Source organism: Podarcis pityusensis (genome assembly GCF_964106645.2).
Source record: "Podarcis pityusensis genome assembly, chromosome: 5".
Taxonomy (NCBI): Eukaryota; Metazoa; Chordata; class Lepidosauria; order Squamata; family Lacertidae; genus Podarcis; species Podarcis pityusensis.
The window spans coordinates 28,753,176-28,772,275 of record NC_138032.1 but is presented as its reverse complement, the minus strand read 5'-3'; the positions used below and the strand labels follow the sequence as shown (position 1 = coordinate 28,772,275).

At 46.5% G+C, this 19,100-nt stretch overlaps 2 protein-coding genes across 5 annotated transcripts in view; one reads left to right on the top strand and one right to left on the bottom strand.

The window, feature by feature from the left end:
* Positions 1-19,100, top strand: part of COL4A3 (collagen type IV alpha 3 chain) — a 98,350-nt gene that overhangs the window by 21,292 nt on the left and 57,958 nt on the right. For 2 of the 3 annotated variants that reach the window (XM_081006849.1, XM_081006851.1), the window contains exons 2-7: positions 7-63; positions 8,796-8,885; positions 10,505-10,549; positions 17,620-17,664; positions 17,899-17,961; positions 18,163-18,216. In XM_081006849.1, the coding sequence (XP_080862975.1) occupies positions 7-63; positions 8,796-8,885; positions 10,505-10,549; positions 17,620-17,664; positions 17,899-17,961; positions 18,163-18,216 (354 nt within the window). Of the gene's footprint in view, positions 1-6; positions 64-6,675; positions 7,191-8,795; positions 8,886-10,504; positions 10,550-17,619; positions 17,665-17,898; positions 17,962-18,162; positions 18,217-19,100 lie in introns of those variants that run through there. The other variant, XM_081006850.1, reaches the window with a different exon arrangement.
* LOC308477880 (uncharacterized protein) lies at positions 962-6,249 on the bottom strand. 2 transcript variants are annotated; one of them, XM_081006961.1, is made up of 2 exons: positions 5,532-6,249; positions 962-2,108 (listed from the first exon to the last, which is right to left on the bottom strand). In XM_081006961.1, exons 1-2 carry the CDS (start codon positions 6,172-6,174, stop codon positions 1,534-1,536), a joined length of 1,218 nt encoding a protein of 405 aa, XP_080863087.1. In that variant the 5' UTR covers positions 6,175-6,249; the 3' UTR covers positions 962-1,533. The 2 variants fall into 2 exon arrangements, with proteins under 2 accessions (XP_080863087.1, XP_080863086.1); XM_081006960.1 differs by having other exon boundaries at positions 964-2,108; positions 5,508-6,249.

Genomic DNA, 19,100 nt, shown 5'->3' with positions numbered 1-19,100 from the left:
TTTCAGAATTGTGTCTGCAACGGTAAAAGCCACTGTTCTTGTGATGCGATCAAAGGCAGTAAGGTAAGAGGTTGCATATTTACTTTTTTTTTTTTTAAAGTACATAATAATTAATATTTGCAGAATACTTTTGAGAGTTCAAATGCTTCTCATACATTATATGATTGTAATCCTCAGAGCAAACCTGTAAGGTAAGCCAGTATTATTATCCCCATGGCGAACTAAATTAACTGGTGGGGGCAGCAACATTTTGACATCTCAATAACTAGGACGTGATAGAACATTTTGAGATTATATGCTGTACCTTGTACTAAAAACAGTGTAACAGTTTGGGCATCATTTCAGAAACGTATTGCAGAAAGAGTTCGAAACTCTGATTTGTGCATTCAGATCTGTAGTATTCCTGACAAATCAGCTCACTTATAACCATAAAGAAAGCTGAGAAAATTCTGTGTGCACAAAACAGTAGTGGTGCCCCCTCCAGCGGCACATGTTAGAATAGCATGATATGAGAGAAAATAAAAATGAGCTGGCAACTATATTTATGGGCTAACAAGATTAGGGGCTTAGTTGGACCAATAGTAGGACTAAGCAATATTCACTTAGTGTTTCATTTTGCTTTTTAACTTGTTCATAAACGACTAGAGATAGGGGTTAGCAGTGAGGTAGACATGTTTTCTGATGATACTGATGGCGGTTTAAAAAAGGGATTGTGGATAGCTTCAAAATGATCTTTCCAAGCTGAGTGAATGGGCATTAAAATGTCAAATGCAATTCAGTGTAAACAAGTTTAAAGGGATGTGCATTGGGGCAAAAAATAAATAAATCATAATTTTACATATTCAGTCATGGGGTCTGAATTGGCAGCGATTGACTAGGAGCAAGAAAATTCTTCTTCGCACAGTGTGTAGTTAAACTCTGGCATTCTCTGGAATTCTCTCTCCAAAGGGGCAGCGATGGCCCCCAACTTGGATGACTTTAAAAGACGGTTAGACAAATTCATGGAGGCAGCATACCTCTGAATACCAGTTGTGTGTGTAGGTCCCCAGGCCACCCCTCAAATAACTTCATACATAACACATATTTTAGTTTTGGTTTTTGGGCTCTATTTTGGCCACAACTTTATTAAAATACAAAATCAGTGAGTGGTTGTTTAGACATTGGTTATGACTATCTGTCCCCCCGCCTGGGACAGAACTGACATCCCGAGGTCCGATCGGTAGCCAGTAGAAGGGAAAGTCAAACTTGGGGGTCATTTGAGCTAAGCGTCGGACCCACGCCGCTCACCCCAGCAGCTCCCCGAAAGCTTGCCGGCCCAGGTCCTATGACAAGGATTCCCATGACAGGGATTGGGCGGCCCTGGTCCCATGACAGGGATTGGACGAAATCATGGCAAGCCCCAGGATTCCTTTAACGGAATTCCCTTCAGCGCAATGGGAGGGGCAGGCACGGCCTATCCTGACCCCTCCACCACCAGCATATTATAACCAATGCCTAACCGCCACCCGAGGTTTAACGCTCGCCGCCAACCACTCACAAACCCAACCAGGAACCTAATTTTTCAGCCACAGCATCCAACCAAATATCATTCCCCAAATCAGAAAGGTGCACACCACCCGCCCGGTAAAGGGCTACCGCCTTAAAATAAATGCTGGGGTGGAGAATCACCAAACCACCCAGCTCCAAAACCTTCTTGCACACGGCAGAGTTAATGAGTTTCCTGGCCTTCTCAGCGGCCTCCGGGCGGGGAACACCGCGCCAGGATTGCCTCTGCAACAAGTGAGACCAAATAATTCTCACAGAAGGAAGCAAGGCAGCCAAATGCTCCAAGTCCCTCATGATAATGGAGCACAAAGAAAGGCAATCAACAGTTGCCACATCATTTTCCCCCAGCTGTACTACCATGGCCGTAGGGGGAGGGGAAGAAAGCAGCCGACGCTCAATAAGCGGCAAAAACTCTTCCCACAGCATTCCGCGTCTGGAAATCCATGACACTTGCACGTGCTGAGGGAGGCCGAGACACGATCCCCTGGCAGATTGCCTCGCTCTGATGCCAGCCCAATGAATGATGCTGTGTCCCACTATCCAGACGCGGACCAGCGAGGGATCTACAAGTGGAAACAACAAGCATTAGTAACAAAATCAACATTTGTTACGCACATAACCCTTGAAGGCATCAGATTTCCACCTCCCCAGATCCTTAATCCTGGCAGCTGACAAACCCCAATGGGCTGCCATGGTCGCTGCCCCTATGCGAAAAGAATGAGGGGCAAAACCAGATGCCGAGATTCCACACGCCGCAATAACCTTACACATGATTTTTGTGAACTGGTGACGCGCCAGAGGGTGACCACCTTCATGCAAGAGCAAGGGACCATCCCCAGGAGGCCTCAAGGCCAAGTACCTCCTTATGTCCTTGACCGGGCATGGGCCCGCCTCCCCAGTGGCGGGGAGGCGGATAACCTCCCCCCGACCCAACTGGTCAGTTTTGGAGTTGCGCACTAATAGTCTCAACTCCAGGGGGGGACACACTAATATCCTGGAAGAGCAACCCACGGGAACCGCCAGCTGAATTGCACTCCACTACAACCTCTCCCACCCGGAGGGCTCAAAAAAATGTTAATGAAAACGCCGCTGAAAAAAGGCGTGCTTCATATTTAGGCCAGCACACACTCCTCAACTTGGAGCGCATTCTGGACAACAACTCAAAGGTGATAGGACGCCTGGCAGCCGTCCTGGGGGGGGGGGGGAGTCTGCCCCACCCTTCCATGGCCTTACGCACCACAAACCTTTTACAAGGATCCTTGTCATACAAGGACTTGCTGAAAAAAGAAATTGCTGCAGAATGAATTCTCAAAGTTCTGGCAGCGCGGCCCAGCTGAAACAAATGAGCTAAGTATTGCAAGACCTGAGAAGTGGTAGGAGGGGGTTTAAAATTGCTGGACGCCGACTGCGTGAATTTTAAAAAGTCAGCCCAAGCTTTTTTATAGGATTGCAAAGTGGACGTAGAAATGGAAGCTGCTACTCCCTGCATGACTAAGTGTTGCCAAGATTCCAGAGGTGCGGTGGAAAATACTCTGGAAGCTTCTGAGCTTCTGGAGCCAGGGACCAGAATCGCTCCATCTGAAAACGGGACAGAGCATCAGCAATCTTGTTAGATATACCGGGGATGAAGCGTGCCGAAAACACAATATTAAACTGCAGACAATGTAGGACGAAGGCCCGCAGAAGGGCCGATACCCTGGGAGAACGGGACAACTGTTTTGCCAGCACGTTCACCACCGCCTGGTTGTCGGACCAGAAACATATCCGACGGTCCCTGAATTCAGCGACCCATAAATGCACTGCTACTGCAATGGGAAAAAACTCGAGAAATGTTAAGTCTCGCGTAATCGCTTCCCCTTGCCATTCAGGCGGCCAACGCATGGCACACCATCTTCCATTTCAGTACAACCCAAAGCCTAAGGAGCCAGCAACATCAGAGTGCACTTGAAAATCATTGTGGAGGTTCAAAACGTCCTGCCACAAGGAAACACCATTGAATTCCTCTAGGAATTCCAGCCAGACCTGCAAGTCCGCCCGTACCTGCACGGGCAATCGCACCCGATGCTGTGGGGACCGTAGTCCAGCTGTGAGCCTGGCCGGACGGGAGCAGAAGGGGCAACCAGGCGCCACCACTCTGCATGCAAAATTCAAATGACCCAATAATGACTGAAGCTGCCTCAGAGTAACCTTCCGCAAACGAAGAATCTTCTGAATAATCTTACGCAACGTAATTATCTTATCTGGGGGTAAGCTGGATGTTTGGGCATTGGTATCCAACCGGATGCCCAAATATGTCAATTGAGTCGCTGGGCCTTCAGTTTTATCCACCGCCAAGGGGACCCCCAGTTCTTCCATAAGGGAAGCAAAGGCCTCAAGTAACACAACGCAGTTGCCCGTGTCATGTGCTGAGGCCAACAAAAAATCGTCCAAATAATGGGACATGCCCCCTAGGCCGGTCTTAACGCACATGGCCCAATCCAAAAAGGTACTAAAACACTCAAAGACAGCACATGCAATGGAACAGCCCATAGGCATAGCTTTGTCAAAATAAAACTTCCCCTCAAATTGGAAACCCAACAGCCAAAAGTCCTCAGGATGAACAGGCAGCAAGCGAAAAGCCAACTCAATGTCACACTTTGCCAGCAAGGCCCCAGGGCCAAATTTCCTGATCATCTTGATCGCCTCATCAAGGGATGCATATTTCACAGAGCAAAGCTCCAAGGGAATAACATCATTTACTGACGTGCCTTTAGGGTGAGATAAATTATGAATAAGGCGAAATTCCCCCGGAGCCTTCTTCGGGACAATACCCAAAGGCGAAATATGCAACTCAGGAAACGGGGGTACTGCAAAAGGGCCAGCCATACGATGTAAAGCCAACTCCTTTCCAATCTTCCTGCGGGCGATATCTGGCATTTCCTGCACGGACTTCTGATTGCGAGGATTCTGTGCCACAGGAGCCGTGGCTACAGGAATCCTAAAACCCACTGAAAACCCTTCTTTCAAATAAGCTGCAGCCTCGTGGTTGGGATAAGACTGCAGCCAAGGCAACAATGCCGACAGTTTTATCGGCGTATATGCCATAGACAGTAAGTCACTACTTTCCAATTCCAGTGGAAGAGGTAGAGGGTGTGGCCTTTGGGGGTTGCAGGGCACCCCCTTTCCACCCTCGAAAGGGCTGCTTACCCCCTTGACAATTGGTAGCAGGGTGACTCCCGCCACACTTATCACACACATGGGGATATCTGCAAGGCTGCCGTTGGCACTCTCCTTTGTTGAAACCCCAACAATTATCTTACGTCCGGGCCGAACAGGGGCTGCCTTTGGCTTGGGCTGTTCCAGGGCCTTCCTCTCAAAATGTGGGACCATGTAAGTGGTCCACACGTCCAAATCCCTGCGGTCCCATCGAGCCGTAGGGATTTTTGCAGCGCGACGTCGAAAATTTTCATCGTAAAGGATTGCTGCCTTGCCGCCAGCCATGGCCTGCACCGAGCGGACAATAGACAGGTACACAAAGAGATGCAAAGCTCTCTGAGGATAAGAAGCCGAGACAACCCCAGCAAAGACCTGGAAGCTATCCAGCCAGCGCTCAAAAGTCCTATCCGTCTTTCTAAGCGCAGTCCGCCTCTTTGGGGCAGATACAGCTTTGTCAAGAGCATCCAGGCTTGCGGTTGGTGGTGCCAGATCAAAAATGTCCACATAGCGACCATCCAAAATCCTGGACCACAATTTAGAGGACAAATGAGCCCCTGGTATAATGTCTCTAACAGAGTTAGTAGAGACTTTTACATCAGGAACCAATCTACCATCGCGGCAATCAAGGATTGCCCCATACCTGGCCCTATGTGAATTAGCCCTGCGTTGCCATGCCCATTTTGGCAAACCACCAATGGGCTCTCCAAAACCCCAATAAAGACCCAGGGAGGCGTTGGCCTCGTCCCCTGAACTCTCAGAAGATGTACCCGTGGAAGAAGATGAAGACTCACCCCTCCTCCTCTTGGCACGTCTTTTGGAACTCTTCTTACGGCGGCGATGCCCCCCGGAAGAAGATTTAGCCAGAACAGGCAAGCTGTCCTCCATTGAAGAGTCCACATCTGCCTCAACTTGTGCGGCACCTGAGGTAGACTGAATAGAAAAATCATGTGAGAGACCCGAACCCGACGGTAAAACAGGGGAGGACTGAGCTGGCAAAATTGCCTTGGCAGGAGTCGATCCCCTGGCCCGCTTCCCCAAACGTCGCCTAGCTGAGCATCTCCCCCCCCCCGAGCCAACCTGAGGCACAGGTAAGGCAAGGGACCGGAGCGGGGGTTCCGACAACAAAACCCCAGCCCCTGCAACTTCACTCCCATCTTCACTAGATGATGACGGAACCGGGGAAGAGGCAGGCGCCATAGGAGCAGGCACCAGCGAAGTCGATGGTTGGGAAGCACAGCGTCGGATAAGGCCGTCTACCTCCGCAGCAAGACGCGCCAAAGCCACAGGGTCACCCGATATCCCTGGAACCAGTGATTCCAATTGACCCCCACACTGAGGTGGGGTTGGAGAACGCAGGGATTGTGACGGGCCCTTAATGGGCCGCTTAGCAGAGACGACCGTCACCGCCTTTTTCCCAGCCTTTTTTGGGGCCATATCTGATAATAAAAGACAGTAAAGTTAGCAATAAAGCTGGACTTTAATAAAATGACAAAGTAAAAATTTAAAAAAATAAAAATTAAAAATTAAAAAAGTTAAAATTAAAATTAAAATTAAAATAAATAATTGATTAATTTTAATCCAAAATTAATCCAGTAAATAAAATAAATTAAACTCCAATTAAATTAAAATTAAATAAAATGAATAAGCCAAATCAGATCACAAAGAAGTAAAAGGGGTAAATAAAATAAATAAAGAAAGAAAAGGATTGGCCCGAAAAGAGACCACTTAAATCAAATAGAACCAACAGCACCTATTTGCTTCAAAAGAACAGCAAAACTGAAATTAAATAAATCAGGGTGCAGTACCCTTCAGACGCCACCAGATGGCGCTCTCAGAACAGCAATAAAGTTAAAGGCTGCAATTGCAGCTAGTGGCCACAGGAGGCCACTGTTGCACAATTAATTGAGAAATAACGCTCGTAAAGATGCGCGGAGAACCTGAGAGCTGGGAAGGCCGCGTTTATGGCGCCAGCCCTCCAGGGGCAAAAAAAACACAAAACACCCCTTACCCCCCAAAAGGGGGTCACCTAAAGGCCGCGCCAAGCACCCCCAGCGGCCGTATGGATTTTTAAAAGGCCTGAATAGGCCTCCAAGGGCCCAGCAGGCCTCCTCCCCCGGTCTCCCTAGGCCCGAGGACAAAATTAAGGCCGGGGAAGGCCGCAGCACCAAAAGGCCTAAATTTAGGCTGCGTGGAGGCCGCGGCCTGGGCGCCTGGGCAGGCCGCGACGCAGCAGCGCAGCCCGCACTCACAGGAGCCGCCCAGAGCCCTCGAAGGCCGCCCGGTGTCCCGGGAGGCCCAAATGGGCCAAATTAAATTTAATTAAATCTAATTAAATTTTGGGGAGCACCGGCCAGCTATTAAATTAAATTCAATAAAGGACCCTGAAGGCGTGCCGCCTCCCTGGAGCCGCTTAAGCCGAGGACGGCTTTAAACGACAACAAGAAAATAAGGTAAGCCTAATTCCCTGCACCCCCCCAACCGTCCTTGCCCTATGGGCCTAAATTTGCCCACAGCGTGGGTTAGACAGGGAAGAAATGGTGAAGGGAAAAGGAATAAGGCACAAATATCACCAAAGTCTCCTGCAGTGTTGGCTCTGATCCGATTGATCCGATGCACTCTGCAAAGAGAAAGAGAAACCAGAGTGCACCAATATTTAAAGACTATGGTCCCACCCACCCAATTTGCAACACACAATTTGCCCCAGCAACCCAGTTATCCAGTCACAATGCCAGGCAACAACTATTAACCTGCCTGGCAACCAGAGGCCTGGCCCGGTGGCCCACACCGCAACACGTGCTCTCATTTATTGGAGAACACGCTTTCTGGAAACCACAGGACAGGAGAGAGTGCTGTTGCGCTCAGGTCCTGCTTACAAGCTTCCCACCAGCATCTTGTTGGCCACTGCAAGCACAAGATGCTGGATGAAATGGACTACTAGCCTGATTTAGCAGGTTCTTCTTACATTTTTATGGATAAAGACATTGGGTAGCATCTGATACTTCATGAATTGTGTTCCATTCATGACACACAACTTTCCATTCCTCTCCTCTCTCCATGCACCTCCGAAATTAATGTTGAGGGTGCATGGTGGGTGGGAGCAGCTGCAAAGGAGAGGAAAGGGAAGCTCCATTGCACAAGTGGAGGTCTGCTGGGCAAGCAGAACAGTACCATTGAGTGCAGCCTATTATTTTATTGACCCTGATATAACTAATCCCTTTTTGTTTATACCATCACTGTAGCCTATACTATTATGCTAGTTATCATAATAGTGTGGTACGCTGGTTTGACATCATCTGATAGGAAGTGCCTACAGAGGGTGGTGAATACAGCACAAGATATTATGGGCTGTCCCGTGAATCCGCTGGATGACATAATGGAAGAACGTTGCCTCAGAAGAGTGAGGAAAATTCTCAGGGATGATTCACACCCTGGCCGGCACTTTCTTGATCTCCTGCCCTCAGGCAGAAGATATAGAAGCATGATTAGTCACACCAACAGGGTAAAAAACAGCTTCTATCCGTGGGCTGCTAGGCTGCTGAATGAAAAGATAACAACAGGGCAACTGACCTTCGGGTTTGGTGGGTATGCATCAGTAAACGAGGGGAATTAAGACTAAGAGAGCTAAGTGGGGGGGGGGTGTTGTGTAATCTCACTGTATACAAGTTGTACAAGTAACAATAAAGTATTTCAATTTCAACTTCAATTCAATCTCAAAATTCAATTTCAATCATTATTACACCTTGCAGAAAAAAGTTTTAAAACATTTAAGTACAATATATAAATGTAACGCTTCTGCTGTTTGAGAAATTCTTATGGATCGGTGCTTTCCCAGCTTCCTCAGCTTAGTTCTCAAGTGCAACATCAAATATAAAGTGGGATGTTGATGCCTGAATGTTCAGTGTCTGTGAGTCTATACTGATGGGAAGGCGTGTGCTTGGATGGTTTTAAAAAAATAAAATAAAAAAATCCAGAATGTTTTGTGAAGATCTGTAATGAATTTGCAGAAGAAATGACAACGGTGCAAGCAAAGTCTTTACACAGATTGTGTATTGCAGGGTGAAAAGGGCTTTCCTGGTTTTCCTGGTCCACCTGGTCAGATGGGTTTCCCTGGTCCAGAGGGTCCTCCTGGGCCACAAGGACCGAAGGTATGTTGTGATCCCTGATGCATATTTATGGGTACTGCAGTGTATGCAGATGCCAAGTGTGAAAGAGAGAACAATACCGAAAAAGTAAATGACACCCGCGAGCTTGTGTCCTCTGAGAAACTAGGTGTGGGCCTCAAATCAAACTCCAAAAGTAATTAAGTAAATTTGACTTGTCTGATCATAAGCTGCGGCAGCAAGCTGCAAAAGTCCAATATGCTTTCATTGCATTATTTCATCCATTCTTTAGTTTTTTCAATGCTGCCTGATTATAACAATAAAGATGCTACTTCAGTTGTGAAACGGAAGTTAAATAAGGGAGCAATTCTACAGCAAGATCTGCTGGGATGAGCAGGGGTAAAATGGGGAGAGAGTTTACCTGGCGAAAAGAGAGATGTAACTCAAGTACTATTTTTAAAGCCTAATTTTCCTTCTATCAGGCTTAGGCTGGCTCAGTCAACAGAAGACCTGCTCCCAGATTGAGTTTAGATCTGGAGCACTTTACCCAGACTTAATTTACACCAACCGGCCTTACAGCAACTTCTTGTGTATAGGATTGCTCCCTTAGATGGCAATCCTAAACCCACTTTGAGAAAGCGCCACTGTATTCCATATGACCTATTTCTTAGTAGACATGTTTAGGATTGCCCTGTACTCTGGTATATTTCAGGACAGTCCAGCGAAGGTTAAGCATTTTGAAATCCTGTTGATTTCAGCATGAGAGTTTTAACAACATAGTACATTTTTCCATTGACTAGTGAGTTTAAAAGGGCTTGATGACTATGTGGTGGGCATTGCTGGGAACACAGCAGGAAGCCTCAACACATACCCAGTCTATGGGCATTCACTAGGCTGCATAATTTCTGTGGATATGCAAAATATGTCTATGTACCTCTGCTCATGATTGGAAAACCTGCTTTTCACATAAACATCTATGCACATTCTGTTCTTGTGCATTGTGTACAGTTAATGACTAAACCCATTTTAAAGCCTCTTGATTGAAAAAAGAGAACTAGCCATTTTCAAAATTGAGATAAAATGATGATAGAGGAGTGTGTGTGTGTGTGTATGAGGATCATGAATATTGTATTTTATATTTTCTTTTTCTATGCTATTCTTTTCTTTTGATATGTTGCCTTTTATTAACTTTCTATAAAAGAGTTTGAATTTTACTGCTTAATACTGCATGTTAAAAACCTCTAATAAAATTCTATATAAAAGAAAAAAGAGAGAGAACTAGCACATCCTATGTAATGAAAATTCTGTTATATTGCTGGTCCATTTTTTATTGCTATGTATTTGCCCCAAGAGATAGGTAAGAAATAATTCTTTTAGACCTGTAAAGTAAAATATATTGTGCTTCCAGTTCTATTGCTGTTATTATTATGGCTGTATTTTTGCTAAAGTTATTATTTCCCCTTAAAAGAGAATATTCATTGTAGGGCATGTGAAGTAGCAGTCACTAAAGTTGGATTGGTTTTTGCCTGTTACTTGAATTCTTTTGATCATTAGACTAGAGTATAACAGATATCAAACACCAGAAGAACAGATTGTGTCTTTGGACCTTCTACAAAAAGACAGGAATTCCAGTATAATTAACTATTGTTTCCTTTGCTTCCTAGGGTTTTCCAGGGCCAGCAGGCTTTGTTGGGCCTAAAGGTTCAAGGGTTTGTATTTTGTTCAGTAATATATTAACTTGCAGTGTTCAGAACAGCAACAATTCTCAATTTTCTAAAAATGATGGACATGATCTCAGTGGTGCTATGATGTGCTTTTTGATAAGTGAAATGCAGCTGCAGGGGACTGCCAATTTTTTGGGAGGCGGTGCTGGGATTGGGTTGGTGGTTAGGCTGTCACACGGGGTTGTTGCGTGCTGAGGTCTCCAAAACACCCCTACCCCAATAACTCACACATCACACATAATTTTTGTTTAAGGTTTTTGGCATAATTTTGGCCACAACTTTATTAAAATACAAATTGTGAGTGGTTGCTTAGGCATTGGTTATGACTAGCTTCCCCCCCCCCCCCCGCCTTGGGGGATAGCACTGACTCCCGGATTCCAGCGAGAGCCAGTGTGGAGGAACAAGATCAGGGATAACTGGAGCTGTGACACAGACCCTCAGCTTCTCCCCGCATGCTCCCAGGAGCTTACGCGGCCCAAACCCGATTCCAGGGGTTTGGACGAGATGATGGTAAGCCCCTGAATTCCTTTAACGGAATTCCCGTGCAGCAGCAGCATTGGAGGGGCGGGCACAGCCAATCCATACCCCTCCACCAACCAATTTTAACCAATGCCTAACCGCCACAGAGCCTTAGCTCACCGCCAAACCACTCACAAATGCAACCCTTCCTTCAAACCCAAAGCAACCGTAGCCAACCAGGTATCGTTCCCTATAGGGGAAAGATGCACCCTAAAAGGGGCAGCAGCCTTGAAGGTAATCACAGGGTGCAAAATCACGGAACCACCTGAAGCAAGGACCTATTTATTTTACTTTATTATTTTTTATTTTATTTTATTTTCCACCGCCTTATTAACATGCTTTCTGGCCTCCTCAGTGGTAGTTTGTCTAGGCGTTGGTTCCCGACTGGCTGCACCTGACCTCAGCAGGGCAGCACTGACGACTGGGCCCCACCATATCGTCAGTACCAGTAAACAGCGTGGGGGGCATGAATTTGCCCACAACTTGATTCAAATACACACACGTGAGTGGTTGCTTAGGCATTGGTTACGACTATCTGTCCTTGCCCCAGGGACAGAACTGACCTCCGGATTCCAGCGGAAGCCCTTGCCCCAGGGACAGAACTGACTTCCAGATTCCAGCGGAAGCCAGTCAGGGGGACAGAACTGACTTCCGGATTCCAGTGGAAGCCAGTATGGGAGAACCATATGGGGAGAAATGGAGTTGAGCATCAGACCCTCATCTCTCACCCACATGCCCCCTGGGGCTTGCACGGCCCAAGTCCGATGCCAGGGACTAGGACGAAAGGGATGGCAAGCCCCTGGATTCCTTTAACGGAATTCCCTTTCCGCACCACCACTGGAGGGGTAGGCACTTACCCCTCCACCAACCAATTTTAACCAATGCCTAACTGCCACAGAGCCTTAGCTTAACGCCAAACCACTCACAAATGCAACCCTTCCTTCAATCCCAAAGCAACCGTAGACAACCAGGTGTCGTTCCCTATAGGGGAAAGATGCACCCCATCAGCCCTAAAGAGGGCAGCAGCCTTGAAGGTAATCACAGGGTGCAAAAGCACGGAACCACCTAAAGCAAGGACCTATTTTATTTTACTTTTTTATTTTATTTTAATTTTATTTTATTTTCCACCGCCTTATTAACATGCTTTCTGGCCTCCTCGGTGGTAGTTTGTCTAGGCATTGGTTCCCGACTAGCTGCACCTGACCGCAGCAGGGCAGCACTGACGACTAGGCCCCACCATATCGTCAGTTCCAGTAAACAGCATGGGGGAGCAATGAACCAGGATCAGACTCAAGCTTACCCCAAATGCTCCCAGGGACTCTTGCATGGCCCTACCCCTCGAAAGGGGTTGACAAAAGCATGGCGAATCCTTGGATTCCCTTAATGGAATATCTTTGCGCATTGGAGGGGACAGGTGCTCCAACCCCCCCTCCAGACCACCTTAAACCAATGCCTTAAATTATTTTGAGTCCAGGGAGAGCTGCCATCAACTCAATCCAAACCCTCTTGCATGCAGGAATGCAAACTTATGCTGGAGGAGGACAGCAAATCATTCTCGCCCAGCTGTACCACCAGCACTGCGGGAGGACCTGCACAGGTCACACTCAACCACACCAAAGGAAGGATCTCTTCCCAAAGCATTCCCCATCTGGACATCCAGTATATGTTCACATGGGCAGGAAGACTGAGATGGCGCCCCAGTCCAGACTCGTCAGCGCGCTTGCCAGCCCAGTGTACAATGCTGTGGCCCAAATGTGCACAGCTGCTCCTATGAAAAAAGGAAATAACAGACAAGCATCAGCACAGACATCATTGTGACACTTCCTGATATAACCCTTGTCAGCGTCAGACTTCCAATGACCCGTATTCAAAATCCTGTCTACTGACAGGCCCCCAGTGTGCAGCCTTTGCAGCAGCACCTATTCGGAAGGAATGAGGCGTGTTCAGCGGTAAGCAAGCCGCAGGCCGTAGTAACTGGTGCACGAGGTAAGCACATTGATGCTTGGCTAACGGGAACCCATTTTCATGCACTAGGAGCGGGCCAGCCCCCAGGGGAATGAAAAGCCAAATGTTCTGTTATCCATAACCGGGCAAGGGCCCTCGTCACCTGTGACGGGAAGCCAGATTGTGGCATTCCTGCCCACTAAGTCTGTTTTAGAGTTCCCAACTCTAATGACAAGCTCCAAAGCAGATAAGGGAAAGTCCTGAAGCAATAAGCCTCCAGACTCTCAGCCCCGTGCTGGCTCCAACACAATTTCCCCAACCCTCAGTGCACCAAAAGTGCAATGGAATACTGAAAGGATTCTCGCCTTGATCTTTAACCAGCAGACAAGTTATAACTTGTTGCAGATACTGCATAGGTAAAAATTGACCAACTTCCTGCCCACTGTCCTATGAGGTTGGAGCCTATTCCAACCTTCCAAGGCCCTGCACACTGCAAACTTTATACAAGGGTCTCTGAAAAATAAAGCTTCAGTATTACAGACATTGCAACGGACTGAATTCTGATAGTTATAACGCACGCCCAATCTGCAGCAGGTGGACTAAATACTGCAGGATCTGCTCAGAGGATGGGGGCCAGTTCATCTGAATGGCCGAGGACTGCCAGCTTAAGGCTAAGAAATCGATCCAGGCCTTCCCATAAGTGCTAAAAGCAGAAGGGGAAATGGAAGCTGCTGCTCTCTGTAATTACTAATTGTTGTCAAAATGCCACAGGTGGTCTGGAAAAATCTGGCAGTAGCTGAGTGTCTGGAGCCCAGGATCTGAAGCGCTCCATCTGAAAATGGGATAGAGTGTCAGCGACATCATTAGAGGATCCCGTAATCAGGAGCAGAAAGCACAATATTAAACCTTAAGCGGCGCAGCTCGAAAGTGTGAGCGGAGGGGCGGAGACTCTGCTGGAGCGTGAGGCCTGTTTTGCCAAGACGCTCACCACTACCTGGTTATCAGGCCAAAAGCAGATCCGATGGTCACGGAACTCCTTGGGCCACATGTGAACTGCTACTACAATGGGGAAAACTCAAGAAAGTTAGGTCACATGATTGCCTCATCACACCGGGCTTGAGGCCATGGCTTTGCACACCAGCAGCCCTTGAAATAACAAACCAAGGGGCAAAGATCCAGCAGCACCAGCATGAACCTGAAAATCCCTGTGCGGGTTCAAGGTATCCTGCCATGGCGAACTACTATTGCATTCATTTCGGAATTGCAACCATCGCATGATATCTGCCTTCATCTCACTTGTAAGGGGACCTCAGGCCGCAGGCAGCCTGGCCTAGTGGGAAGGGAAGGGGCGGCCTGGGGCAACCACTCTGTATGCAAGATTAATTAAGTGACCCAACAAGATCGGATCTGATGAAGCATCACTTGCTACAGAGGAAGTATTACAAAATAACTTCCTTCAAGGCAGACAGCTTCTCCGTAGGCAAGTGGTATGTTTTAGCAACGATATCCATCTTGATCCCTAAACAAAATGGGAATATGGGCAAAAGGTATTGAGCTATTGCTTGCCAGCTTCCAGCCCCCGCTTGGGCAGGGGGCATCTTGTGCTGACATCAAGATATGTAAATTTACAGGGCCAACGCTGGCCAGAACCCCTAAAGAAGTCCCGACAAAGCTGCCGCCGAGCCAGCTTCCTTTTCAGACACACACTCTGTGCAATGCAAAAACACACTCCGTGCAGTGCACACACACTCCATGCAATGCAACTACACTCCGTGCAATGCAACTACACACTCCGTGCAACACAACTACACACTCCGTTCAGTGCAACTACACACTCCTAAAATGCACACACGCACACACTCAGTGGAATGCAACCACACCCTCCTTACAATGCAACAACACATTTCGTGCAATGCAACAACACACTCCGTGCAATGCAACTACACACTCCATGCAATGCACACACACCCTCTGTGCAAAGCACACACCCTCCGTGCAATGCAAATGCAAATCTCTCACGCAATGCAAAAGCCCTGTCATAGTCTGCAAAAAACTAAACAATGTAAGGAACCGGTGAAACCAATGCTTCATGCACCACATGGGGACACTATTCAGGCCGGAAACGCTTCCAGGCCATTGAATTTTAGGGCAAAGTCCTAGGATCACCTGCTAGGCCAGGCATAAATGTTTCCAGTGAAATAGCAGAGTTGAGGTAGCCCACAGCTTGTCCAGGTACCCCTGCTTGCCCGTTTAGAGGGAAGCACCCCTTCAAGAAACCCAAAGTTCTTTTATCACAAATGGGCCGAACTACCCAGCAACAGAATAGCCCAAAAGGAGCAGTTTGTTTTGTTTTGTTATAACAATGGCTAAGAGGGGGATATGAACCCTGTCTCCCAGGTCCTAGTACTACACTTTAGCCACTAAGCCACAATGACTCGTCTCTAAAATGGCAGTCACCACTATCAGGGCAAAACAAACTTAAAGAAAATAAACTTGTTCAGAAACAGCATAGCATATACAGAGTGCTCATAGTCATTGGAGGCACAGAGAACCTCTGGCGCCCTCTGTCTGCCTCAGATATACCTTAGCAGCAACTGGGCCTGCAAGCAGATACATAGAGAGAATGAATCACATGTCAGAGACTTAACAATTAACTGCTACCTGTAGCAGACTTAGGCTTGGAAGTTGTGTGCAGGCCGAATAGGCCTCCCTGCTTCTGCTCTTGAGAATCTGAGTCTCATAGCAATATTAAAGGAACTCAAAATAGTGCTCCCGTCCAAGGCTAGATTAAAATTTGGCCAACAGCGCTGCACACACTCAAAATAAAGCCAACCTTCGGGGATACTATAAACGAAAGTGATTCCAGCTAAGCTGGGAACAGCCCTGACTAGCCCCACAATTTACAACAGGAGAAATGGGGGAAACCTTTTTGCGAAAGAAAGCCCCTAATGGGGCTCTCTCCCTATTGGAAAGGCAAGCCACAGATACAGGGAGAATCTTCCCACAGGGCAGGGTAAGGGGTGGGGTGAGAAATCGAACAGGAAAAAGGGGGAATTAAATTATTTAAGGGACTAGAGAGGGTTAAAAGAAGGGGGAAATAAATAAATGTAACCAGACAATGAGAAGATTGCATCACTGTCCTCCAGACAGTCCAAGTGCTCCATGTGATCCGGTGCCCACAGCGAAAGAGAAAGGAACATGCTGTGAGCCTTGTTTAAATAACCTCTGTTCCCACCCCTAAATTGGCAACATCAAATTTACCCCAGTAACACCAACCACCAATCCAATCCAAGCCCCTTCAATCTATCCTGCCTGGCAACTATGGGGTGCTTTGCTCGGCCCCATCCGCAACACGTGCTCTCCTTTAATGAGAACACGCTTTGTGAGGATAACATGGGGAGAGAAAGAACCATGTGTGCAACCTTAAACTCCTTAGAGGGTGGGGTATCAATGTAACACATAAATAAACATTTCCACTGTGCCATTTTTTTCCAAGCTACTTTGCCCCCAGGAAAGCAAGCAGAGGTGCTTGTATTTCCTCTGCCACTGCAGGGCAAACAGCAAAGAGTTTGGGGGGGGCAGTTTTAATCAGGAAGATGTTGTGCAGGAAATGTGTTAAACAATGCCCCACCTCACTCATACATATTTATTTATTTCTCTCTCTCTCTCTCTCTCTCTCTCTCCCACGCACACACAGAGGAAAGAGAGAGAGGGTTCTGAGAAAATTGTCCGCACTTCACAGCTGTATTATAGTGTGGAGAGTTGGAAGAAGTAATCATGTTTCTATGTGCTTTTCACTTTTCAAAATATATACATTTCTTTGTTTTATGCAATAGTATACTTTTGTATGGTAACATACGCTGAATGTAGGATTGCACATGTGAATATTATAGTAAATAAATGGCAATAACAGCTGTTTCCCTAACAGAAATGCTTAATCCTGAATCAATGTATTCAACAGCTTTTTAAAACTACAGGCAATGTCGACAAACACAGTATTTACTAATCCAAATATTTCCAAATATCAACTGCACGTGAAATAAACAACTTACTAAAAAGAAGCATGTACAATTATTTCTAAGATGGAAATCCTACTCCTTAAAAGCCACACCACCCATCTCTAGGTTTATTTATTTCTTAAATCCTGAAAGCAATGTCAAGTGTCCCATACTCTTCCTATATAGTTTTAAATAGCCAGTGCACTACCAGTGACTCAAAGTTCAGATACAGCATCATCTTTTTTTTAATAATAAAAAAGGCTTTTATAAATGAATTTCCTCATGCTCGGTTAATGATGGATCCTACAGCATTCCGGTGATGCAAATAATAATATGGCATAAACAATGTCATGAATGCCATTTGTTAAGCAAGTTCATGGAAACTAAGCACAAGGAGAGATCAATACATTTGCTGTCCTGGGATTGTTTTGGTCTGCTAGGTGAATTAAGGCTTACTTGTATAATGGTACTTATCCTAGCCTTAGCACAGTCCGTTCTTTTGGACCCTTGAACAATTACAACTCCACAACTTTATTTTTTTATTAAAAAACAGCCTACTGACTGATTTCTTTCTGTGTTTCTTCTTATCATCAGGGTTTGCCAGGAGTCCCTGGTTATTCAGGTCCCCCAGGCCTTCCTGTAAGTACAACAAAACTTAATCGAGCAGCTTCAAGTATATTGACGTTACTGATGCTAATAAACCTTTAGGATAATGGAGGCAATAATCATCTTAAAGGTTTATTAGTATAAGTGCGCTATTACTGAGGCACAATGGTATTCAGTTTTAATAAACCAGCCGCCCATACAGTCAAAAGGCTATTACGAGTAAGTTTGCACTAATAGCTACCTTGGCAATGTTCTAACTACTTTTAGGGCGAAGCAGGAAATGCAGGTGCTCCAGGACGTCCAGGTATACCAGGTTGCAATGGGACAAAGGTAAGAATGAAGCAAGAACCAATAGTGGACCACCCGTAAGAGGAAGAGTTGGTAAAGCATCACCCTGTGACACTTTATGCCTAGGATAAGGAGGGAGGTGTGTGCATGTGTAGTTAGAGAGCACATCATTTCTTGGGACCCATTATGCTTTCTCCTTCTTCTCTTTGTCAGCTTCTCTCTCACTGTCTCTCTGTTTTCCAGGGCGAGCAGGGATTCCCAGGATTCCCAGGGCAAGGAGGGCTCCCAGGATTACCAGTAAGTTTCAATTAATGATAGTCAAATGTGCCTTATGTAGAGCTTTCTCATTCCAGGGGTTCAAAGCACCACATACTAACTGACTGGGAAAATCCTGAGGAGAGAGGCTGGGAAATGTGTTGCAAACTATCAAATGGAAGCTTGTAGTAAAGGACAAATTCACACAGCAAGTACTTGTGTCCCAAACTTGGGCCACTGAATAGATAGGGGGTTGTTGTTGTTGTTTAGTCGTTTAGTTGTGTCTGACTCTTCGTGACCCTATGTGACCCTTCGTGACCAGAGCACGCCAGGCACTTCTGTCTTCCACTGCCTCCCGCAGTTTGGTCAAACTCATGCTGCTGGCTTCGAGAACACTGTCCAACCATCTCGTCCTCTGTCGTCCCCTTCTCCTTGTGCCCTGCATCTTTCCCAACATCAGGGTCTTTTCCAGGGAGTCTTCTCTTCTCATGAGGTGGCCAAAGTATTGGAGCCTCAGCTTCACGATCTGTCCTTCAGATAGGGGGTTACCTTTTATCATTAAAGCCACACGATATCCTGCTGTTCTACTCTGATGGTCATCTGGAAAGTCATTATTGATACAAAACAAACCAATCAGATACTTTTAGGTATCATCTGTTATCATTCTTAACTTAGTTTGGGCATCAGTTTCCAAATTGTAAACAGCCCAATTTGCAAGTTCTTTTGATTTCAATATTTCAGTGTTTCTTGAACATTCTTGTTCCAACCCAAAGTTATCTCCGTCTCCCTTCATCAAATCAGCCCATTCCCCACAGTCCCACTCCCCACAGTCATCAATATAATCCAAAAAATATTTATGAGCATATTTCGAAGTCTCTCCAAAGTTAAAAGCCTCCTCAGCTCCAGACTCCCCCTGGCCCACTCCA

What these genes read in the sequence shown, in the direction of transcription:
- LOC308477880 (XM_081006960.1), bottom strand. Translation starts at nt 6,174, where the DNA reads ATGGCCCCAAAAAAGGCTGGGAAAAAGGCGGTGACGGTCGTCTCTGCT. An exon ending in GTCTTCATCTTCTTCCACGG is followed by an intron (nt 2,109 to 5,507) that starts GTACATCTTCTG and finishes TTCCACTTGTAG; the next exon opens with ATCCCTCGCTGGTCCGCGTC.